The sequence below is a fragment of the Typopeltis vanoorti genome, chromosome 11, assembly GCF_054136105.1.
Source record: "Typopeltis vanoorti isolate ZY-2024b chromosome 11, IOZ_Tvanoo_1.0, whole genome shotgun sequence".
NCBI classification, from domain to species: Eukaryota; Metazoa; Arthropoda; class Arachnida; order Uropygi; family Thelyphonidae; genus Typopeltis; species Typopeltis vanoorti.
The window spans coordinates 44,976,534-45,003,462 of record NC_143559.1 but is presented as its reverse complement, the minus strand read 5'-3'; the positions used below and the strand labels follow the sequence as shown (position 1 = coordinate 45,003,462).

General features: G+C 34.9%; 1 protein-coding gene across 1 annotated transcript in view; it reads right to left on the bottom strand.

Annotated features, from left to right (window-relative positions):
* The window catches only part of LOC150101489 (vitamin D 25-hydroxylase-like), a 29,215-nt gene extending 7,476 nt beyond the window's left edge, over positions 1 to 21,739 (bottom strand). The window contains exons 1-4 of the mRNA XM_090400809.1: positions 21,513 to 21,739; positions 19,958 to 20,085; positions 4,589 to 4,844; positions 2,938 to 3,125 (exon numbers count right to left, since the gene is read on the bottom strand). Coding sequence (XP_090256935.1) covers positions 2,938 to 3,125; positions 4,589 to 4,844; positions 19,958 to 20,085; positions 21,513 to 21,739 — 799 coding nt within the window. The remainder of the gene's footprint in view (positions 1 to 2,937; positions 3,126 to 4,588; positions 4,845 to 19,957; positions 20,086 to 21,512) is intronic.
* Positions 21,740 to 26,929: the final 5,190 nt, after the last annotated feature.

The following is a 26,929-nucleotide window of genomic DNA, read 5'->3' as shown; positions in this document are numbered from 1 at the left end:
GTCCGGACACCCCTATTATTTTACGTTATGGAACATTTCAGGTGGTATGACAACACGACGTGAACTCAGTGACTTCCAGAGAGGTGTCATTGCGGGCTGTCATATTGGTGGAATGTACATACGTGCTATTGCCGCTCAACTTGAATATCCAAAATCAACGGTTGGTGATGTGATCAACAAATGGATAAAAGTTCTGGGATCAATAATGCAGAAAAATACCCAGGGTGGTCGCCGAAAATGACTGACAGAGACAGTAGGGTGTTAAAACAGGTGATACGTAAATACAGACTACAATCGGCATAGATCTTTCGTGATGAGTTCCAGAGCGCCAGTAACACCATGGCGTGTACTAATACCGTACGATAAGAACTCCATTCACTGGGATTCCAAGGAAGAGCAATGCCACACCAGCCAACATTAAAACAACGAACAAGGCGGCTCGTCTGGCCTGGTGCAAAGAGCGTGTGAACTAGACAACTGACCGGTAGAAAACGATTCTCTGGAGCGACGAATCAAGGTTCACCTGTTTCCAGTCTGATGGCAGGGTGTGGGTGTTGAGGCAACCTGGTTAACGTTTTACCACAATATGCTTTACCCACAGTAAAGTTTGCTGATGGAGGAGTAATTGTGTGCTGCATTCAGCTGGTATGGAGTAGGACCACTGGACGTTGTTCGTGGTTCCATGACGGCAGCTCAGTACCTTGATATTCTGGATAATAAGGTGCTGCCCACATTCTATAGGTTTTATGGAACAGACCCGTATTACTATCAAGACGATAATTCCCCATGCCACAAAACTGCAGCCGTTATGGAAGTATGAAGAGATGGGTGTTAAAAGACTGCTATTGTCTGCGCAGAGTCCTGACCTCAACCAGATCGAGCACTTGTGGTACAGATTGGATCGGCGATTAAGGACCAGGGCTGCACCTCCTAGATCTGTCGCTGAACTCGGTGCTGCCTTGATGGAGGAATGGAGACTTATTCCTCCTATGTCTGACGCAAATTTATGGAAACCCTCCCTCAAAGGGTGTACGAGTAATTAAAGCTAAAAATGGACATACTCGATATTAGGATTCACCTGCTAGTAGTGATTGTAAAGTGCTATAGTGTCCAGACAATTATTGCTAGACAGTGTACCATTTTCTTACTTCTATATAGAAAATGTGACACCTGCACTGATTTAGCACTCGGAATCTCCAACGATCTAGCTCCCACTGATGAAACTTCTAGAGGGCTTGGTTAAAAATTCGTATTCTCTCTCTCCCTTCTTGGATTTTAAATTTTACTGAAAGACGAATCTCGAAGGTAGAACGGAAATAGCGGGGTAAGTGGGATGGGTGTGAAAAGGTTTATAAATGTACTTGATCCAGTACAACGATTAGAGGACGACTCTTCCAGGAAATGCAGCACCATTTATACTGAGCCTATCACATGATATCATTTAGTGGCTGGGACTATACTAAATGTTCCAAATTAGACAAAACAGAAGATGACCTTCATGCTACCAGAAGTACAAATGAAGGATATGCACAATTAATTTTTTTTCACAATACACTGGTCCCCGATACTTTGCTAGTAGATATATGAACTGATTACCAGGTTTGCACTTTCAAGAATTAATATCAGCGGAACTCACTTTGATCTAACATATAAATACTTCTTTCATAAGAAAATTAATTCAGACCAAACAGAATGAGCTGACGTCATTCTGTTTGATTTAAATCTTCTTAAATCTTACTGCATGAAATAAGAAAAGATCAGTTCTGGCTCTTGGAAGCCTGATTTCCCATCAGTCATTTCATCCAAACTCCGGTTCCTCTATTCCACTCTGAATAACGTCAGTTGCTACCTGGATGCATCGTCAAACTCAAAGAGTGAGGAAAGAACAAAAATAATCGATTAGGGAATGTTCTTCCTCAAAATAAAATAAAAAACGTAAACAATCTCCATATCAATGAAGCTGGTTCACAACACAAACCATCAGAATGGTGCAGAATGTGATGATATCATAAGAAATAGCATCATGCTAAAATTATAAAATGAAGAAGAGATGAATTTAAATGAAGAATTCAACAGCAATATTGTACTATCCTTGATTCATTGCAGAAAGAATGTCAACACCTGTGTGAAAAGAATGGCACTGTTGAAAAGTATGACTCTTAGAACATTTCTGCAGCTCTTGTTTTAAATGGGTGCAGGGGGGGGGATATTAACTTCAGCAACTGAAGTTAATATTTTTTGTAAAGAATTCAAGACAAGGAAATACTTAGATGAGATGACTAAATGTTTAAGCCAGCCACACTGTTTTCGTTCCAAAACGCAATAAATATCATACCAATAATTTGTAACGTATTTCTTTATCTAATTTTAAAATCATGGTCACTTTCACATAATCAATGCGAATTCTAAATATGATTGAAATACATAATTAAATGTTCGGAAGTATAGTCATTTTCAGCACATTCATTAGTATTTATTCTATGCTTTGCATATGATCTTCTAACTTGGGTATCGCTAAAACGCATCCAGTGATAATACGCTCACTAAATCTCACTCACGCATTTGCATTAGAAAATATCCGGTAAACCTTCCTGTTTTCTATTCATAGACAGATTAGTGTACACAAACAGCTACAGTCCATCATCAGAGAAGCCTATACCAATAGAAGTGCATTCGATTAGTTAATCAATTTTGTGATCTTAGCCAAAATGCATAAAAAGGTTCAATGCATTTTTTCAGGTGGTTCTGCATGTTCGTATGCGCTACAAGATATATAACTCCCTGATCCATGAAAGAAAGTAAAGTATTATCATATGTAGATTATATCATAGATCCCTAAGCACGGCAGTCCAGTCTAGATTTGGGCAGCCGTGCAAAGGAATGTGGCTCGGTGTACTATTCACTACAAAGAAGTATTTACGTCGAAGTTTTACTTACCCATGGAAAATGGAATTAAATATTCTGGTTTTTCCACTGACTTTCCATCTGATGACAGGAATCTGTCTGGAATAAATTCATCTGGATTTTCCCAGTAATTTGGATCGTGATGAACTGCCCACAAGTTAGCGATTATGATTGTATCTTTTGGAATCTCATAACCTGCTAAGGTGGTATCTTCAGCAGCACTAAATATTGAAAAAAAAAAACTTACAACAGGTTAAATTCATGATTTTGTGATAATTATGCTTTTCCTCATAAGTTACCTCTGCCAATTAAATTATCAGAAGTAAATCTGTGACGACTAAGTTTTCGAATATTGATACACAATAGTTTGTTGCATTTCAGAAGAGGTAAGAAGCGCTATTGAGTGTCCATAAGTTACATCCTCAGTTGAAGGTATCCTTAGTTATTTACTTTTACTTGATAACATTTTTAAAAATATCTGCTTTTTTATTCCTTAAATGCTAGTAGGGAATTTCGTACCTAGTAAGAAATTCCTCTACTAGCGCTCTCCAGACTGAATATATTAATATTTTCTAGTTATGATATCATTCCTAGACATAAGAAAATATTCTTAACTTTATACAGTTCAAGAATGATTTTACGTACAGAACACTGGAGAAACAGAATCTATTTTCTTAGCAGATGAAAAGGAAAATATGTCCAGCATATATAATTAATATGCAAGGTCTGGTGTTGCAGAAATAAATATTCTGGACAATCCCCATACATTTATTAAAGAAGTGCACACAGTTCGACCTGTTTTGCATCAATGTCGGACAGCATTTTCAAAATGCAGTAATGATTTTGAAAAACAAAATGAGAAATGAGCCCTCAAATTCCACTCCTATCTAATGAAAGAACTTTTTAATAACTGCAGTGCGATCTGACGGACAGTCTAGAAATTATGTAATCACACTGGAATGTAAAACGACTAAACAGAGTAGAATCAAAAAATAACACATTTATAGAATAATGAATGAAATTAGTGATTTTGGCAGTTAAAACAGACCGGATAGGTATTGAGTCGTGAATGTAGAGCCGAAAATGTTTGTCTTTTGTAGGAATAGTATTTTTATCAAAACAATGGAAACCCGAAAATGGAATTTTAGACTACTTGATATTCAACACACATAAATCATTGTATATTTTAATTTAATTCTCAGTGCTGAATAGGAGCCATCGGCTTTTTTCTGCTCTTTATTGACTATTTCACACAACTTTGTGACGTAACTTACTACAAGGTATTCTGTTACTGCCTGATCTTCGAATCAGAATAGTCTCTGAAATGAAAATATGGTACATCGGTTCATCGGCTGTTCCGTAGCTGGTTTATCGATTTTATCTCAGATGTCTAGCAGGGAACACTTGCTGTCTCCATAAGAGTGCAACCTGCTCAAGATCAAAGTCCTTCTGTTGAGTGTCATAATTCTTCGGATTGGGCTGACGCCGAAAGTAGTGGTCGATATAATTCGCAGTATTAGTAGAAATATTAGCATAACAAAGATTAATTAAAAAAAGTCAGTATTTATCGGAACTTTATTTAACGTAAATTGAAAACAACGAATTATACCCATGTGTAATTTCTCTTAAACATTATACTTCCGTATTTTTTGTAATTATGCACTTAACGCAACAAATAACTTACCACCTTCTCAAAGGCAACGAAGCAACTGTTCTCCATCTTGACACCTCCAGTAATGTTGAGAAAGTATAGGGAAGTTTCGAGCGATCGTTCCAACAAGGCATCTTTTCCTTCTTTATTGCAGAATCGATTTCTTCCTGAACACGGCGCTGAACTTCGGGATAGGCGGCCATTGTGAAAATAGCCCATAAAAGAGTTGAAGCAACAGTTTCGCTTCCTGCCATAAATAATACCATAATATTCCCCAGCATCATCGTTTCTGAAATATATAATCAGAAAATCCTCTCTAATGCAACCTGCCTTCTGGAATAGAATTATCATAAGCAATGTGTTTTTCAATGATTGAAAAATTATATTTCAAGCATGAATCAAAAATTGAATTGCGTTACGCTTTTATAATTTCTACGTTAACGTTCGTCAATGTTTATTAAATAGACCATTTAGTCAATATTTCTTAAAATTCTGGAATTTGTAAATATAGATGGCGCAACTTGGAGTAACCGAATATATTTAAAAATGTAAAAATATAGCATCAATGTTACGATTTCAATAACTTCAATGTTATGATTTCGTCATTTGAAGATTTTCATAAAATAGTGATTTCTTTCTCTGCAAATAAAATCATTTCAAAGTTATGGTCAGAAATCATTTAAAAAATTAAAATCAAAAATCATTTCACACTAGTTTCTTGGTTTATCATTTTAAAAGTAAATCGAGACGACAAGCAAAATTTATGGATATCTGCAGTTTTCGGTTCCTCCTTGAAAAATGTCTGTCGGATTTTTTTTAATGTCATATATATATATATCCAGAGAACATGCAAGACAATAGCTTCCACCTCGTAAAACTTTCACAAAAAATCACAGTTGGATTCAAAGCAAAGACCTACTGACTTCAGTTGTAAATTCTCAAACGTGAACAAACTTGCACTTTATTCATGTTTGAGAATTCTTTAATAACTGCACCACTGCATTTATTAAGCAGTCCTTCATTCTCTAGAAATTCAACGAAAAACGAAATTACACATCGCATAGATAGATTTCAAGAAAGCCTATCATTCCCTCCCATATTCCTGGATCTTAAATAAATATTGGAATTAACAAAAACGCATGTTCGTTTCTAGCTGCTGCTATGAAATTATGGAAAACAATTTAGGAGATATTAACATTAAACTGGAAATTCTCCAAGGTGATTCTTTGTCAGCATTACTCTTCAACACTTCTTTGATACCTTTGTCTACGATTATGAAGAAAACAAAACTCGGATATGAAATTTCTAAATATATCACTTAAATATTAAATTTTAAAACGGAACACCTGCACAGCAAATAGACTCATTTCTGAAATTTCTGAACACGGTTCGTATTTTAAGTAAGGACGTCAAAATGGAAGTTGGTTTGGATAAATGTGTAATTTTATCTATTAAACGAGGAACAATTAAAGAGACTCTGGAGAAATTTATAAAAGCAATTTCATTTAACTAACACTCTACGTACTCAGGAATATTAGAATCCAGTGATATTCTCCACTCAAAAGTTAAACAACAAGCTGTTTGTTTCAGGAAAATAGTTATGAAGATACTGAGAAAGAAATTTAATGGATTGAACACGATTCCAGCAATGCATTCTTGGGATATGCAAGTGATCCGATACACAGCTGGCATAATATACTGGACAAAAGAAAACCTGGAAAGACTGGACGCTAAACTAGAAAATTAATGACCACACATCAAGCATTACATCCAGGAAGTGATGCAGACTGGCTGTACCAACCAAGAAATATAGGTGGGAGGGGGCGATTCAGCTATAAGTGAGACAGCGAGACAGACTGTTGAAGAAATAGAAATTAGTTTTAAAAATTACATAGACAATAGGGCTGAGCAAATCATTCAATCCATTTCACAAGAAGGTCTCTTAAAAGCAATTAAAATAAATCCTCAAAAGGAACAGACTTTTTCCAAAGATTCTGAATGCTAATTCACCGCCTTTTAAAGCTTATAATTTCTATCATGTTTCCGAATCATACGTAAAATAATATCGGTATATCCTACTTGCTCATTTTTGTTCTTTAGGCTTTTTAATATTCTGAGACTTTAACTTTTTCCTAAGCCTAATTCATTTTAACTTAGATTAATGTCATCAGCTTTATTGAGTAACTTTGTCCTGCATTGGTGCCATTAACTTATAATTAGCTAGCTGCTCTCTTCCTGCCTGTCGCCAGAAACTTGAAATCAGTAGTTTAATCACGCAAATTAAGAAATCTTTATTTACTAAATAACGTGTGTGACAAAGTGAAAAATGTAAAATTATTTATATATTTTTGAAGTGAAAATTACTCTCAACCTATTCCCATTTAGAGGAAGTTTATACATTGTGGGTACGATTATCTATCAAAAATATCGATATTCGACTAGGCGCTGAACGAGGATCTTGAACCAATCCTCGTTCAGAATCTTGAACAGACGTGAAGATACGTACCAGTAAAGGAATTGTCGGGAGCTGCTTTCCTTTTATCCATTTCTTTCTGATAATCCTCATATGCCGGAATACTCATTTCATTATTTCTAAATTGATTAACGACCTCTCTGTAAATTAAAGCGATATTTTTTGAAACCAATAGAGGAATTTAAAGTGCATTTAAAAATACAACTTGTGGGATTGAAATTTGGTGAAGACTTATAAATATATAAAGAAAATATATTTCTGCTATCTTATTAATTCATTTTCAATAATTATTATTTTCAATTTATTTTCAATAATTATTACTATTTTGTTGTATATGCTATCCCCCCTCCAAATGGAAACCATTTCAATTTTAATTTTTTAAGATTTTATACATAAATCTCCAGCCAATTTATTATTTTGATATATCACTCATACTAATGAGATGCCACAAGGCCTAGAGCAAGTGAATGTCGTCTGTGTGAGAGAGTTTATTACCACTTTATTTTCATTGCTATGAATACAATACCAGTTAGTAGTCATAGCGCTGTACAAATATCAAACATCAGTAAAGACAGGAGGATATATTTTAATAAGGAAAATAGTAAGGTTTATGTTCACATTCCTATAACCCAAAGTACACGGTGTCCACATTGGACCTCTCTCTAGTTTCAATGAACAATAGAACATCGACGGAATTATGAAAGGTTTGAGTTGTTCAAACGTTCCAGAGACTCTACAAGATTCACCAAGAATTTTTTCTTGCGTCGCGATGCGATGGCGTTGCTGGACAGGGCTGTCGTAATTATAAACATGGCGTCACTTTCGGAGAAATCGCAAGTGATGTAGTGATAAGCTGAGCTGAAATTAATCAAAGCAGTTTAGTTAGGCGTACAAAAAAGGCATCGCCCGATCCCAAGAATATTCGTTAAAAGAAAATTTCCTAACAACAGGAAGCGTTTCTAACCAACGCGAAGGAGAGAAGCAGCCAATATCGGAAGAGAAGGTAGAGGAGATTCGCGAGACATTTGCGCAAAGTCCGAAAAAAATCGACGACTTGCAACCGCACATCCTCTTTCAACAGGATAGTGCCCCGACACAATAGCATTTGAAGGGCAATGCAACTCTTGACAGGATCTTCCCTCAGCGTTGGATCGGACGTGGGGGACTGATTCCCTAGCCACCACTATAGCCGGATCTTAACCCACTTGATTTTATCTTGTGGGAAATGTGATGGACACAGTCTACACAACTAAAGTAGACAGCCAGACAGCCTAGAGAACCTGAAACATCGCATGTCTGCTGCTGTGTCCTCCATTACCTCTGACATGCTTCAGAGAACCTGGTCAGAGATAGACTATCGACTTGACATAGTCAACTGGTGCGTGATACTAAAAGAGCACAACTTTCCCGGTACAGATTTTTTTTCTACAAAAACATGGTAAATGTTCCGTCTTATTTCTAAATTTAAATAATGTTTTGGCTTACGTATTATCGTCGTTAATCATTACCAAAACGATTCAGATCATAATTTTAGGATACCTTGACCAGTTCAGTTGTTTGTAGACTACATGAGCTAAATCTTGGCTGCAAGCTTAAGTATTTTGTACAACTTCCAGGAAATATGTTTTTTTATTTGGGAGTTCCAAAACAGTGAACAGTAATTCAGACACATTATGTATGATACTTTCCGAGTATTGTGGGACTTCTTAACGGTCACTGAATTATGCAAATCATGCAACTTTCTACAAACAGCTGATCTACTCTATCTCTACACATTCCCAATTGGAATCTCCTCTTTGTTCAAAATATTATTTTGAACAAAGAGGAGAAAGACACATATCTTTATGGAATAAAGATATGTGACTTTCCATGTATATAGATGCCGTACAACATATCTTTATTCCATAACGATATGTTGTACGGCATCTATATACATTTTGTGCATCTGCTCACTAACAGAGTTGATGTACCCGTGTTAATAGTGGAATTTTATGAAATACGTATACTTTTTTATTCGTCTTCCAAGAAACTTCATCTGAAAACTGCAATATTACGAGGGTGGTCTGGGAATTTCTCGGCCTAACAATGAAAAAACGGATTTATAATTTCACAGTTATTTTTATTTTTCAAACTAATCGACCTCAAGACTAATACATTTATTCCAGCGATGCTCCAGCGCCATTATCCCGTCCCTGTAGTGATTCTCAGTAAGATTTGCAAAATACCTCTCTACAACTGCAATCACCTCTTGATTCGAAGAAAAACGCTGACCAACGAGGAAGAGTTTTAGTTTTGGGAAGAGAAGTCAGAGGGAGTCAAATCTGGAGAATAGGGTGGATGTTGCAAACGTTCATAGCGTAGATCCCTTAATTTTCCCATTGCCAAAACATCTTTGTGGGCAGGTGCATTTTCCTGATGAAAGATGATTTTTTCTTCTAGAAAACAGATCTTTTCTCGCGTATTTTTTTCCTCTAGTCGGTTAAAACACCGGAATAATATTCTCCGGATATTGGTTTACCCTTTTCAAATTAATTAGTAAACAAAATGCCTTTAGCATCCCAAAACACCGATTCCATGTCCTGCTGATGGAACCGACTTTGTCTTCTTTGGAGCTGAAAAACCGGCTTCCGTCAACTGTTTTGACTGCGTTTTGGATTCTGGTGTCTAATGGTGAATCCAAGTCTCATCCATAGTAATAACTCGACGCACAAAATCGTTTTATTCTTGTAAATCGCTCCAAATACTGTTCAGAGATTTTCATGCCAGTGTGTTTTTGATCTGCTGTGAACAAGCGAAGTACCCATCTTGCGCAAAGTTTTTTCATTTGCAGTTCTTCATGCAAAATATATCCTACACGTTCTTTTGAAATGCCTATGCTCTCAGCAATTTCAAGCGCTTTTACTCGCCGGTCATCATTTATCATATCGTGCACTTGATCAATGATTTCTGGTATTGTTACATATTTTGGACGTTCTTCACGTGTATCATCATCAAGGCTTGTAACGACCAAGTTTAAACTCGGCAGCCCATTTCTTAATTGTCGAAATCGAAGTAGAAGAATGCCCATAAACTTTTATGAACTTCGAATGAATTTCTTTTGGCATTAAATCTTCTTTTACAAAGAATTTTATAACCGCACGATACTCAATTTTATCCATTTCATGGGTTACAGACAACATTTTTGCTTCAGAGAGCTGTATAAAACAAACTACTTGATAGAATGACTTGAATTTCACATGCTTACGACAGATGTACCAACGTAGAAAAAAAAAATCGTGCCGACAGTGTTGTCATCTAAGACCTTTTCAAATCACCCTTGTAGAAGTTTGATCCTCTATTTGTCATTTTATCTTTCATCCTAAATCAATCCGCTGCTGGATGAATGTCTCTTTCAGTTTTTTCCATTCTATTCACTTATTTTCTTTCCTCATGCAATGCATTCCAGCACTCCTAAATAATTTTGAGTTGCCGATTTTCTCTCTCTCTCTCTCTCTCTCTCGTTCTCTCAATTCGTTGAACTCCATTTGGGAAATAATAAGCAAGAATGGTAAGTTTTGAAAAATAAAATCGAAAATAAAAGTAATGCTATACTTTTGTTTAGATGTTTTTGTTCAAGATGAACAAATTGACTGGAAACATCTTAAATTGATTATCATGAGCTGAAAATATTTTATTGCTTCCTGATAGGTAAACGGAATGAAAAAATCGTAATGTTTCCTACATTTATCAAAAACTAAGTTATTTCATATTATAATGAAAAATATCAATATTATTATATTGTACTCCTATGAAGTATATGTATTTAGCAGATTAATGTATATTGCATTATACGCAATAATCTAAATGATCTTACCTGATAACTTTCTCTCCTTTATCATACAGATTAATACAAGGAAACCAGTACACCAAAAAATATAGTAGCGACTTGACTAAGGGAAAATAGGTAATCACATCAAAATGGCTGAAATATTTTTGTCCTGTGAGCATTAAATTGATAAGAAAATCCGTTCTATCACGAAACTGATCAAATACTGGTCCAACTATTATCCGACCTAAAGAATTTCCTATAGTGGTAAGAACTCGCTCGTTTAAGTGGCACGGCTGTCCTTTGTATTCCTCAAGTTCTTTGATGAAATTCTGTAATTCTTCCTGTAATTTAAAATGATACAGTTAACTTTTCTAATTTCATCGTGAAAGTTTCTATATGCATTTTATTGTCCGTATTCTTAATTCAAATAAATTATTAGGAGCAATGATAATTTATTCAATCTTGTAAATAAGGATAAATAGCACAAATAGATGACTTTATATATAAATTTACTGAATTCAATAGTTAGTGTTCCGTTACATGATTTTATCCCTTTATGATCGTTACGATTGATCAATGACAACATATAAAATCTTTCTTCAAAAAGTATCTACACACCTTAGCACTACCGCTACGACAATTAAATGTAGAATAACATACCCTGATAAATTACATTCTCAGCACTTCCAATCCCTTTTTCCATTAGGTTAATTTTTTGTCTGCTGACGGTTTATACGTTTACTGTGTATTTCATTGGACTGTTTCATGAGTTTAGCCATCGTTTTTTCATCCGTTAATAATTTCAGCTACAGTTAAGGTGGAATTCCAATTGTTCTGCAGGTGTGCATTTTGATGATGTCTAATGTATCAGACTATGATACAATGTTGGAACTGATTTTAACATTGATGCATATAGTGTAAATCACCCCTCGTGTTCAATGTCTGTATTGTATTGCAGTCACTTAGAGTGCATTTATTTCACTTTATATCTTTTGTGTTTGTCATTGGTATATACTACGAAATCAAAATACAAGTATCCCAACTACTTTTCAACGTATTACATACAATGCAAATACTCGTTGTTTATATTAATCTTTACTGATTTTATAATGTTGTGTTCTTTCGATGGATATTATCCAACTTTACTTTCATCCATGATCCTTCTAGGAGCCTCAAAACGTAAAACCAATAGGATAAAAAAATAGATATCCCTGTATACAGGTTCAAACATAAAGCTAACCAATTAGATTTTTCCTAATTCATTTATCCCTTGTAATTCTGCTGTATTAAATATCCATTCTAGGTCAGCATATTGCAGAGAGCACACCAGATAAAGGATTTAAAAAAACTGATTCGTTAGGTTCATTTTTGTACAGCATATACAGGGATGTTTATTTTCTCCTATTGCTTTACAAATGTTGATGTTCCCGGAAAGCCGTGAGATGATAGTTCAGTTGCACAGTAACCATCGAAATACGAAAGCGATGTCAAATCAGTAAAATCTGATGTAAACCACGATTGGTGGTATTGTACAGTATGCTGTATAGCTAAATTTTCTAAATTAGAAACCAACAATAAATGTCTCTTGGGATTTCTGATAGCATTACTTCCATGCTGCCAACCCATGGCAGCATTGGTCGACTATATAGGTTTCACTGAATTCGCGACATATTGCTAATATGAAATTACATTTATCAATATCTATTAATTTAGAGAACAATACCTGTATGTTTTCTTCCACACCACGTCTACCAATTGCTGAAAGTTTTAGAACATGAAGCGAAATAAATTTCCGCTGTTCTCTCCATTGGCAACCGTTTGCAGAACCAACACCTAAATAACAGACAATCTTCGATTAAGAAGAGTTTTTTAATTAGATTATTATTGGAAATGATTTTTTGGTCATAAGAAATTAGGCTATTTCGAGACATATAAAGTCGAAAATTAGAAATTGGCGTATGTTTTTTGAACCAAGGTTTCATCCGTTTTGCTACGTATCCGGCCGACTATTCCCAACGTAAATGTTGATCTCATTCATGAACATTTTGTTCGACTCAAGTCCACTGACAGAGATCGGAGGGAAACTTGGTATCAGTTACTTACAGTGATAAAAATTGTTGAGAAAGTGGTTGAACTTTATCCCATACAATTTCTAATTGCGAAATGAAACTTCATTATGCAAGCGTGATAATTCGACGGGAAACGAAAAGAAACAAGCTTCATGTTGACATCTGGGAACTCACCTGTCACATGTTAAAGTCGAAGTTGAACATGAATCTTCCTAAATTTGGAGATTTTTTTGTTTGTTTGTTCGTTTTCTTTGTTTTATTTTTCTTATCAGAAACGATATCATACGATCTTTTTTTGGAGTCCGCATGAACTTACAGAAACAATGGTCATGGCGCCATTTAATGGACGAGTTTCCAGGAGAACTTCATTTGGGCTTGATTCTTACTCCTCATTTCTATTTGGTAATGAAATCACTGATAGACGCAGATCTTCTATGAGATTGTTTAGAATGAGCCTTAACCATTCTTGGACAGATTGATTTTCCAATCTCACTTTCTTGAACTTTATTGTAGTTTTATGGATATCTGAGAAATCAAATATGTTCCCTTTCGATGAAGTAATTTCGTTTACAGTTGGTATTGTTCATGTCATAGTTGCAACGTACATCAAGAAAAACTCGATTACTAGTGTTGATATTTGAAGACTGATTATGTAATCGATAGATCACACATTAATAATTTTAAATGAAATTTGATGAGCTTCTCTATTTTGTTGTATCTAATTGTCTCGAAAATAAACCTATTTCGTATAACAAAATAAATTATATAATAATTTTATATATAATGGCAATATTGAAACATTTATTAGCCTAAAAACACAAAAACGAACACTCAATGAATTTATGAATGGTATGTATAAAAACATGTTCTGTTTTGTCAAACAATCTTCACTATACAACTTTAGATTAACTTAACGTGATCTTTCCCGGGGGAGGGCTCCCGTATTGGGAGTACGTGGTTTAGCGGCCTCGAGGTCCCGAGCTGAGCTTGACATTGCTTCCACTTACTTGTGTCAAGTTCCTTCTATATTCTTTCCTATACGGCCTCACTTGTCTGGCTCTTGCTCACTTCGACCCGAGGGTATATTAGAGTACTCGGGGCAGGAGGGTGTTTCTCCTTTTCCCAACTTCTACTCTAGCTGGTAGAGGGCAGCAGTTCTACTAGTACTTGCTGGAGCACTGCGGTGGAGAAGGCAACGGGAGACCACTCCACTAATATCCCTAGAAAATTTTAGTAGCAATGAATAGAACTTATAAGGGGGCAGCTACCAGTCCGGCTAACCAAGGTGGTATCTCTTGGCACAGAGAGGAAAAGAAGGTGCACATTGAAATGGATATAATATCGGGAAATGAGGACGCTTCAAGAGCTGATGTTCCTCCCGATCAGACCTCTAAAAGTGACTTAAAACAAGCTATAAACAAACTGAAAATGAAAGATCGTGAGAGAGTCAAAATTGCAACATGGAGAACAATGAACAGTGAGAAGAATATGAGAACAGTGAACAGATGTGGAAAATTAGAAAATCTCAAACAAGAAATGGACAAAGTAACAATTGATATCATAGGGCTCTGTGAAGTCAAATCGTAAGGAATAGGTGATTTTTATAGTGACGAAGTAAGAGTAATTTACTAGGGTGGAGATAAAAAGGAGTTGCACTTGTTTTTAATAAAAGAACATCAAAGAACATCATCAGCATAAACTGTCTGAATGACAGGATTATGGTGATAAACTTGAAAGCTAAAACGGTAGAGATAACAATAATGTAGGTATATATATGCCAACAAGTGACCATTCAGATGAGGAAAGAGGAAATGTACGAACAATTACAAAACCTAATTAAGGAAGAAAAAAGAAAAGAGTATATGATTATAATGGGAGAACGGAATGTAGTTGTAGGAGAAGAAGAGGATGGGAGTGTAGTAGGAAGATACGGACTACGTAATAGAAACGAGAGAGGGGAAAGATCGGTGCAATTCTTTAAAGAAAATAAGCTAATAATTACGAATACTTGGTTTAAAAAATATAAGGGAAGATTATACACATGGAAAAAACTAGGAGATATGGAAATGTATCAAATTGATTACATTATAGCAAAGCAAAGATACACGGATTGTGTAAAAAATGCATGCACATATCCTGGAGCTGATATTTACTCTGACCACAATACTATTCATAGAAATAAATGTGAAACTAAAGAGAATAAAAGAAACTATGTAAAGGAAAAAATGGAACTTAGAGAATTTAAAAAATACGAGGAATTTGAAAATAGATTGGAGAAAGAATTAGAGGAAACAAGTTTTGTCAAAATTTAAGATCCAAAAAAGAAATGGGAATAAGTTAAAGAGAAAATAAGGAAGATTGCAGAAGACAAAATTGGATATGTAAGAGCTAAAAGAATAAAAACGAAAACCTTGGATAACTAATGATATGATTTCTGTAATGTAAGAAAGAAGAAAATGGAAAAATAAAGACATTCCAGAAGGGAAAATACAATATAGAACCCTGAATGACAGATTGAGAAGGGAAGCAGAAGAAGTAGAGAAGATTGGCTTAAAAAACAATGTGAAGAAATGGAAAATTATGAGAGAGTGGGAAGGTATGATCTTTTATATAAAAAAGCAAAAAACCTGAATCACGAGAGAAATGGAATTCGAGCTAGAGGCATAGAAAATAAGAATGGAGAAATCATAACTGAAGAAGATAAAATTCTAATCAGATGGAAGGAATACATTGAAGATCTATATGCCAAGGAAAAAGACCAAATGAGTTGCCATTAGAAGATATAAAGAAGGTAAATGAAGATGATCTAGGCCCGAAGAGTTTGAAGATAGACAGACGGTCATAAATTCTTTCGGTAGAAGTAGGAATGGCCATTAAAGAACTAAAATGTGGAAAGACAGAAGGAATAGATGAAATACCTGCAGAATTCCTGAAACAACTTCAGAAGAAAGAAACTGAAGAAATAACCAAAATAATAAATTTAATTTATAACAAAGGAGAATTATTACCAAAAGATGTTATGACACCTTAATATTTATACCTATACTAAAGAAAAGTAATGCAGTGAACTGTTAGAAAGGTCGACATTAAAGTCGCCAAGGAAGATGACGTCTCCATGATAGAGAATTCGAACTGTATGGCAATTATGAAGATGCGGATGAGTTTGATAAACGAGGAACATAGCCATCATACAAAAGCACAAATGCCGCCTTTTAGAGAAATGAACCATGCAAGGTGTAATTTCAAGTTCAGATGGCGATGGTTGTCGAGACAGAGATTTCGAGTTCTCTCAAAACAGATTAGATTGGTGTGTATACCATGTCATTTAGATTGGTGTGTATACCATGAATGTCGGTGAAGTGAATGTGACATAATTAAGTTTTTAAATTTGGACGGACATTTTGGAAACTGTTAGAGCAGGCCTGTCAATTAATCGCAGCGACGCTAGATTTATAAAGGTGAAGGTTTAAAAGTTTAAAGAAAAAAGCAGACATGGGAACACGTTTAGAACATCGTGATTTGGGACTTATGCAGCGTACAATTATTACAGATGAGAAATAGTACCCTTCAAGAAAAAGGATGCATGTTTCAGAGATAATAAGCCAAAAGGCTATTTTACCGGCGAATTTGTTAATTGAGCGGGAGATGGTAAATCCCGTTTTATTTTATAGCCGGGTACGAAACTCGGGTGGAAATAGATTTCGACCCGAGTTTCGTACCCGGCTATAAAATAAAACGGGATTTACCATCTTCCGCTCAATTAGGATGCATGTTTATTGGAATCATAAGAATGATGTGCTTATTCCAAGAGAGGATAAAGATCTAAGTCGTCCAATAAGAGACATCTTAAGCACCTAAGGCTATGAAGCCAATACATGATGCCTGTAAATTGTGCATGCTCCTCTATCGGGTTTGTGGGATTAAAATAATAACAGTGTTACAACCTTTCACCAGAACTTTCCATCTCACCAACATCTCGACTCTGTGGATTAATATTTCCTGTGGATCGATAGTGGTAGAATCCATAACGATGGGAATTGATTTAAATGGTAAACTTCCAGATGGTAATGAGAGACACCAGCTGATCACTTCCATTATTTCCGACAGAACTGGGGCATCTGCAGTCAAACAAGAATCAGAAAAGCTTGTTTTATCCAAACTCTCTCTATACCTCACTTCTGAGATCACAACAAAACAGTTTCAAACAAAATGCAGAAGTGGAATATGTAACTTTTCTTGTGGACTATCAACTACTTTTTCCTGTTAACAAAGGAGATTAAAATGTTGATATAAACTTTTTCATTTTCAGCGTAAGTCATAAATATTTGATAGCAATCTCGAGCTCCTCTTGTTGCGATAGTTGGGTTGGCTGGAATGCAGACAATATCTTAATAGAATAATTATTATTTCCTTCGCGTAATGATCCGGTTATCCCGTCAAAAAATATTAATCTAGTAGAGGAACCTTTTTTTTTACAAAAAGTATTAATATAATATACATGACAAAAGACCAAAATAGATGAAACACAGTATACACGGTTATATAACGTAACGTAATAATAATTAATATTAAAAAAAACGTTTATTTTCTTGACCATAAAAGCTCTGGAATGACTTCTAATGGGACTATATTGATCAACAGTACATATAATAAACAACTATGTTATACCAACTAGTTTCACCAACTAAAACTGTTGTCATCTTCAGGGTACATAACTGATGTAAGGCACTAAAAAGTAACAAACTGTTACAAACTATAATCAACGGATTCCAATTATATTAGACAAAGCACACAGCGCGTAAAATACATGCATAGAGCGTGCATGATCTCACTTGTTATTTAGCAACGTTCTATATTTGGCACTGCAATTCAGTTCTAGTGAGTTACGAGATCTAATAAGGGTCTTCCAGATCACAGGCAAGATTAGTCTTGGTTCCTGTTAAGGATTTGTGAAGAGCGGGCAACTGCTGTGGCTTCTTTAAAAATTCGGGAGCGGAAGTCTTTCTCTATGTAAGGAATTGTGTTTCTATCCCACTCTATAATATAGTTCGTTCTTGAGAAATGAAAAGCTAACCCCGATTTTTCTTCTCTGTTATTATTGACGTCACCAATGTGTCCTTTTTGCCTACTTTAAAGGCTCCTTGAAGTCTGGCCGATTCAAGCCGCACGAGCAGGGTATGTTGTAAACTCCAGCATATTTGAAGAAAGGATGGCTAACTTTTGGAGATCTTAAGAATTGCCTAATCGTTTCTGTAGGTTTAAAGGCCACTCTTATTTTATGTGGTCTAAGGAGTCTTACAATCTTATTCTAAACTGTCCCTAAGTATGGAATGACGATGGAAGAAATATAACGTATGTCATCTCGTTGTCTTTGTGGGCGGGGAGGGGCAGAGAAAAGTATCTTGTGGACGAGTCTTCGAGGAAATCCATTCATGATAAGGTTGTTAGATATCAGGGACAGTTCTTCCTGGAAGTCTTGTTGATCTGTTGTAAAGAGAGAGGCACAGTTCTTCAGCATGTGTACAATGCTAAGCTTCTGAGAAATGTGGTGGGAGGAAGTGAAATGTAAATAACGTCCTGTATTGGTAGGTTTGTAGTAAACTGAGAGGTTGATACCACTATTACTTAACTTCTTATTTAAAGTGTCCATAAATGATAATTGGTTATCTTTTTCAAGTTCTAGAGTGAATTTGATTGTGTGGTGTAAAGTTTAACATGAAACATTTTCATGTGAAATAAAACCATATATATCAGCAAATCACTGGACTTGCAATGGGTGTAGCCCCCTCTCTCCATCTTGTGCTGATCTCTTTATGGAGTGAAAGTAAAATCTTATATCTAGTAGACCCTAAACCCACAGTATGGTGGAGATATCTTTATTGTTTGGTACCACACAAAAAAGGATCTGTTAGACTTTCTAAACAAGATCAACGCTTTACATCACACAAACAAAGTCACTCTAAAACTTATTAAAAAAAACTTATAATAAAACTTATTAAAAAAGATAACCAATTACCATTTCTGGACACTTTAATTAAGAAGCTAATGAATGGTGGCATCAACCTCTCAGTTTACCGCAAACCTACGAATACATGACGTTATTTACACTTCACTTCCTCCCACCACATTTCTCGGAAGCTTAGCATTGTACACATGCTGAAGAACCGTACCTCTCTCCTTACAACAGATCACCAAGACCTCCAGGAAGAACTATCCCTGATATCTAACAACCCTTCCATGAATGTATTTCCTTGAAGACTCGTCCACAAGATAACTTTTCTCTAACCCCCCACAAAAACAACGAGATGATATACGTTATATTTCTACCATCGTCCATCCATACTTAGGGACAGTTTAGAATAAGATTGTAAGACTCCTTAGACCACATAAAATAAGAGTGGCCTTTAAACCTACAGAAACGATTAGGCAATTCTTAAGATCTCCAAAAGTTAGCCATCCTTTCTTCAAATATGCTGGAGTTTACAACATACCCTGCTCGTGCGGATTGAATCGGCCAGACTTCAAGGAGCCTTTAAAGTAGGCAAAAAGGACACATTGGTGACGTCAATAATAACAGAGAAGAAAAATCGGGGTTAGCTTTTCATTTCTCAAGAACGAACTATATTATAGAATGGGATAGAAACACAATACCTTACATAGAGAAAGACTTCGGCTCCCGAATTTTTAAAGAAGCCACAGCAGTTGCCCGCTCTACACAAATCCTTAACAGGAACAAAGGACTAATCTTGCCCGTGATCTGTAAGACCCTTATAAGATCTCTTAACTCACTAGAACTGAATCGCAATGCCAAATATAGAACGTTATAGTTTGTAACAGTTTTTTTACTTTTTAGTGCCTTACATCATTTATGTACCCTGAATATGCCAACAACCTTAGTTGGTGAAACTAGTTGGTATAACATAGTTGTTTATTATATGTACGTTTGATCAATATAGTCCCATTAGAAGTCATTCCAGAATAATTAATACTGTTAAAAGATGTAATACTGATGTTATAGATTTAAATTAATATAAGCATTTAATGGAACTTACTTTCCTTTTCTGGCAATGGATGAAGCTGAAATGGTTCTGGTCTGTTCAATATTGATGAATTTCTAAAAGCTTCTTTTACGCTCTGAAAGTCTCCTAAGATCACAACAAGACGACTTCCAACGTATAAACTGAAAGAATCAGGAAACAGAATTGTAATGTTCGAAAAACAGTGCTAACCTAATGTAACTAAAGTCTACCTAATTATCATCAAGGTGCTGATAATATCAATAATTGTTATTTAAATATAAGAAATATGACACAATTAAATTCCGTAATCAGTTGACATACTTCCTGCTTAGTGGTACTTACCAATCGTAGTCCTTTTTTAATATATTTTTTTAATTTATCTACAGCCTATCTATCTCTATAAATCTAGGAAACTAATGGTTCAACAACTGAAGTGTATGGCTCATACATCTTTACATTTGTTTATGCATAAGTGGATATTAACATATCTTGCAAACTATGATGAAATGGATGATGCCACGAATACAACTATAACACTTACTTTTATGATAGACAGACAATATCAAAAAATTGCGTTATGGAGATTGACATACAATAATTGCCCGTTTCGCCAGGGATCATGTAGGTGTTTCAATTGTTTATTCTGTGGGATTTAACTTCTAATCTTTTCTCATATAAATGATTCGACCAAAAGTAACTTGTGATTTTTTTGAAAGTATATAATACCGACTCTCTATTACAAACAACGTAGGATTCATCGGCGAATTTTAAAGTAACCTAAAGCAAACAAATAAATAAAGAAAATAGAAGAATTCAACTGTTTACTCGTGCAAAGTACAATTACTACAAAGAGTGTACAAAGGAACTAATTAATGATTAAAATGTCAAACAGCAAATGCAGCTGATGGAAATATTTCACACAAGGTCACAGTCAAAGCTATCGGCACTTCACATTTCAGAATTGGCTAATATTCCAAAAAAAAAAAAAAAAGGAAAAATAATAATAAAGTGAAAATAACGAAAATAAATAAATAAATTACTAAATCATTATTATTTTACTCATTATAACCATTTGTAAAAAAAATAATTTCTACAAAGTCCAGAAACTGCTCGATGAATTATACTCCTTAGAAATGACTAAATTTCTTCTGATACAGTGCAGATTAGGAAGTGGTATCTTTTCTTGAATATGTTACAACAAATCGATTACCATTTGCGATTAGTTTAAAGATTTATATTTCCTTAGCATAAACTTACCATACTTTCACCGTCTTAGCAGCCAAGATAACCAGATGTTGCAATTCGTTCCATAGGTTGCTTTATAAAGAAATGCTGATTAACATTGCAAAAATCTCCTCGCGTTAAACATTGAGTAAACGATACGTTGAGTTAAAATACAAGGCAAAATACATTAAGTGAAACAATACAGCACCTTAATTAATTACATTAATTAAATATAAAGAGTTTCGGTGTGCTGCAGACAACAAAGAGCAAATATCCAAGAAAAGAATGAGATCATTAGTAAAAAAAGCACGACTAAGTCTGCTGTAGAAAATGCTTAAATTTACCTCAGCTTCGAAAAACTTACCTGAACACATTGCCATATTTCTTAGCAATATCAATAAGTTGAAAATGATCGTTCTTTTTAAGAAATGGCCAGTATCCAAAAACAGGCATTCCAACTGGACCAGGAGGAAGTCTTCGCTTATGAGAACGAAAATAGGAAACCAAGACAACAAGAACGATAATCGCCGATAAAACGGCTGTGGGTGCTGCAATAGAAGAGCCAAGAAGATTAAAGTACTGAAATGCCATTATTCCCATCCACACATAGACTCAGTTAATTTTCCTCACTCAGAAGACCTTGAAACAACTTATATAGAGATCTACAAAACGACCTCTATTGGCATATATGTACAACCTGTTGGCTTCATTCCTAATGAGTCTTAGAGTTTATTCCCACCTAGGAAGCAGGAGTTAATCCATGGCACACGCAAGAATTTCATACTTCTACATCATTAATAATATTTTTAACACTTTATCATTCATTATGCAGACTTGCCTATATAAGAGCATAATTATTTTAATATTTCATTAAGAAGAAAACTTTTCTCATAACATTCCCAACAAAACGAAGGACATTTAATGAAATAAAAGCCAACAGGCTTCACTTCGGCTAAGTAAAATATTCAAAATTAAGTGGATATTGAATACCACATTATTTCTTAGCCGAATAAGAAACTCAAAGATAGGAAATCTAATCTAAGAGTTTCATGCCGAATATAGAAAACTATACAAAGTTCGGGGAGACCAAGCGTAAGCCAACACCAGGTAGTGCAATGCAGGGAAACTCGTAGTAAAGGTGGAGTAAGCTCCACTCCCTGTCTTTACTATTCACCCATAATGTAAAACACAGCTCCTAGGAGATGTATTATTGTTCTACATTATTACATTTCTAAAAAACGTTGCATATATATGTCAATAGAGGTCGTTTTATAGATCTCTATATAAGTTGTTTCAAGGCCTTCTGAGTAAGGACAATTAATTGAGTGTATGTGTTGATTGGAATAATGGTTTTCAGTACTTGAATCTTCTCGGATCTTCTTTTGCAGCACCCACAGCCGTTTTATCGGTGACTATCGTTCTTGTTGTCTTGGTTTCCTATTTTCGTTCTCATGATCTACATTTCAGTATTACATCTAGCTCTACCTACTCACTGACAAGACCTCTAAAAAGGTCGAAACCGGTCTGGGTAGTGACCTTCTCTCATAATGTAGAACAATAATACAATAATAAATACTAAAGTACAACTTTACTACTAGTTGCCCTTCATTGTACTACCAGGTATTGGCTTATGCTTGGTCTCGCTGAACTTTTTATAGTTTTCTATATTCGGCATGAAACTCTTAGATTAGATTTCCTATCTTTGAGTTTCTTATTCGGCTAAGAAATAATGTGGTATTCAATATCCACTTAATTTTGAATACGAAGGACATACCTTATGGTCCGAAGTAAATATCTTTCCAAGAATCAGAATTTTTGTCATGAAAAGAAAATTAACCGTAAACATATCATCTGATTATGGCATCAACATGCTGCGCTTTAGGACTCCTAATGAACATTAGGCACACATTTTAAAGTATAGCCTGGGTTCACTCAGGTGTTACAATCTTTATAATCAAATTGCAAAATAATTTGGCTTTCCTCGCAGTTAATCTCAAGACTGTATGATAATTTTGTCTTTTTTCATAAGCATTTTACCTAATAATACTGAAGAGTTTTATAATAATAACTAAATCACTTGAACTTTGTTTGTTCTTGAGAAATAACCAGCATAAGGAATGCGGTTGGGCACTACCATAGGATGATTAGGTGTCCGCGAAAAAAGGGAAAAGAGTACACTGACTAATGATCACCAATATGCATTCCGACTTCGAAGTTCATAGAAACGATTTATGCTTACGCGCCTCATCAGTTCAGTTGAAAGAAAGATAATTCTCTTGAAAAAAATGCCAAGGTTTGTATTATGTCTAGGTTGAAATCATTGAAACCAATAGAATAATCTTGTCAGCAGCGCCGCCGAGAGAAATTTTCGGGCCCGTGACAAGTCTGTGGTCCGGGCTCTACTTAAAAAAGTGCATCACTTTTGTTTAATAAAAAAAAAGTCAAATAAAACATTAAACATTTATTTTAAAAAAGTGTACAATAAATTCAAAATTTGATACTTTACATAACATACAAAATACAAAGATTAAATAAAATGAAAATGTTTAAATTTTTATTGTTTATTATTAAATTTTTATTATTTAAATTATTCTTTATGTTCAAGGTTTAAATTTTCCCTAGCGTCTATTTCAGTGTTCGCTTCAGAGTTAGCTGCTGCAGGTCCAGATGAAGAAGATTCTTTATTACTTTCGTCAGCAGTCAAACTCTTAGCACATTGTTTGCTGGAAATTTCAATATCTTCGTGTTCTTTCATCTTCAAATATTTCAGTAGTAAATACTTGTTTTTTAAATCTTCTTTTGCCTTTTCACGATCCCTTTTCTCCTTTAGTTTTTGATTTCCAGATTTACGATTATACATTTCTGTGGTCAAATTTTTATTATTAAAAATGTAATTTTAATAATTAAAAAATCAAATTAATAAGAATACTTAGTTTTATTTTTTAGCGCACGGCCTGCACCATACAGTTGCGCACTTTACAAACAATCACAAAACCTTCGTCTATCAAAATACTAACAAGAACGAAGTGTTCTGCCAGGAAACATTACTGTGAATGCAATTACTAGTTGCCGCTAGCGCAGCAGACTGCAACAACCTTGTAGTTATAGCGGGTGACGTCATCACCCGTTATAACTACAGCGATCCGCGCCGAGAGAATCAGTCTTCCGGACGCTCACAGTGAGCTAAAGAGCGTAACCGTCTGTCTAAAACAAAACACAGTATCATTCTCGATATGCCATTATCCTTTATCATTGTTGTATTATTACGAGAATTAAAACCATGCATTATAAACACAATTATGTGACACGTCGGGGGCCGACGGTCGGGCCCTTTTCGATGCCGGGTCCCCTACAAAGTCTCAGATGTCACCCCCCCCCTCCTCTCTGAGGCCCTGCCTGCCAGTGTGAGATAAATGGATTCATACAAATGTTGTAGGATTTAGCTTCCAGAATATTTTCCCAATTTTTCGACAGTAGCTCGTTATCGAAATTCCTCTACCACCACCAATAAACAATCCAAGAGGAAATTACTAAAACGAACAAGAGAATGAGCAACACATCACCAGCTATTACAGGAGGAAAAAGTGAAAAACATCACTTATTTTTATGTTCTATCGACAAGATAATCAACGTTTGCAACAACTTCTTATGGATAGAGCACGTTTCCATGAATAAAGATATTTCGTGTTGCGTCAAACCGATTGCTGTAAATATGAAGTAAATATGAACTACTCTATCAAAGAATTCGCTCTGAAAATAAATTGCTTTTGGCTTCTTTAAATACAAAGAATTACTCTTTTTGTCTCTAAATAAAGGAGCAAAAGTTCAGAAGGCCTTTCAACACTGACATATTCTTTCACTAATATTTTAGGAAACATGACAGACACATCATAGAAATGTCCAGACACAATGTGGTTGGTGTTTTCACAGAACGACAACACACGATCGCGTATACAGGACCCTGCATAGTTAACCTTCAACATCACGACTGGAATTAAATAAAGACAGTCTGATTTCAGAACTATTTCGATTGAAGTAATTAGGGAAGTACTGCAATAAAATTCTGATCTATCATTAAATATTAATTAACGTGAAATAAAAAATGTAAATGACATTCTGATTTCATCCTTGAAGCACATTATCAAGGTAAAAAGTTTGAAAGCGTTAAACATTTCCATTTAGTTTTACCCTAAAACGTCTATGCCAACTTTGTGACATAGTCAGAACTGTTCATGCATTTTATTTGGATCTGGTTTCCACCCTCGTTGTAACAAAATATATTTTAGCTTAGAATCAAAACGCTGATCATGCATGTAAGGTACAAGGATTTCCTTTCAGTCGAGAAAGAACATTTTCTTTCTACAACGCAACTGACATCACTCAATATCAGTCTAATATAACTCAATCAGCTTCTACTTAAAAGGTCTGGAAGATACGGATCGTATCCATCTTGAACGTATCTCTACAACTCATTTATCATCTTTCAACTATACGATGGAAGTATTATCAAACCTTAATACAATTAGATAAAAATATTCTAATTACGAATAAAACAAATATAAAGAAAGTCTTTGTGATGTTTGTATGATCAATAAATACAGTCCGATTCAATAAATATTGTTTGTTCGAATCGACTCTAGTGAGGGTTTTGTGAAGCCTTCGAGTTGTCATGAACTTCACATCGTGGTAAAAAGACTCTCATCGCCTTGTTCGAAATTCTCTAGAGCGCAGGTGAACAGTTTTCTAATCATTAGCCATTATAACCACCCGACCTGTTTCGGCTAACCACACGTTATGGCTGACAGGGTCCAGGCCGCTGATGAGGAGTTTCCAGTTATAGGGATTATTCTCATTGGAATCACTGGATTATCTTTTGATAACTGAGTGATAACCAGAATTTCTTTGAAACACACTTTATCCTATATCAGGATTTCCTAAACTTCTTGCTAAAGTGGAGCCCTAAAGCAATCCATTAAAAACTCCATGGATTCTTTAACTAAACTGAATACCTGCTGTAAGAGATTTCACATTAAACTCGGTAATAAAAAGGCAAACAAACTTATGAAAGTAGACAAGACTATGGAACATATTAACTACATCCTGACTGTCAAACTTATAAAACAAATTAAGAGACTCCAACTGATTCAGCACAGTTTTCAGTGACGATAGCAATTTAAATATGGAAATAGACAACAGCTAAGGAAAGCTTCTTTGTTTATGAATGAAAGCATCAAATGAAATAAAGTTGATGCGGAATAAAATAAAAATTAGTCAAATATAATTGTATACGAGAAAATGATAGTATACTTGACAATATTCTAAGCAATTTTAATTTATGGTCATGGAGCTATATTAGAAGTAAAGCTTCCAAAGATTTCAAACGACAACTGTGATAATTTCAAGCACTATAATAGTAAACACACGGCATGACCAGCAGAATCATATTGAAAACAAAGATAGTAGGAAGTAATTTATCAATGTTTGCATTCAGGAATGTATCAGTAAATCTAATATCATCTGATAAGATCACTTGAATAAAATGGAAAAGGAAAGAAGCATAACAACCATTTGATGCTATGAAAAAAACCAAAGGAAGACTGCTATGTAAATAGACCGATGCCTTTAGAAATGTCTTAGGTGACAGAAATAAAAGATCTATATTCCTTGTAATGTTCTTTTATAAATATTTATTCAAGACAGTCTCATTTTTTCTGAATCTCTTTTAGCAATACTTTCGTACACTCATTAATAGATTTATTACTTTTAGAAAATCTAAACTAT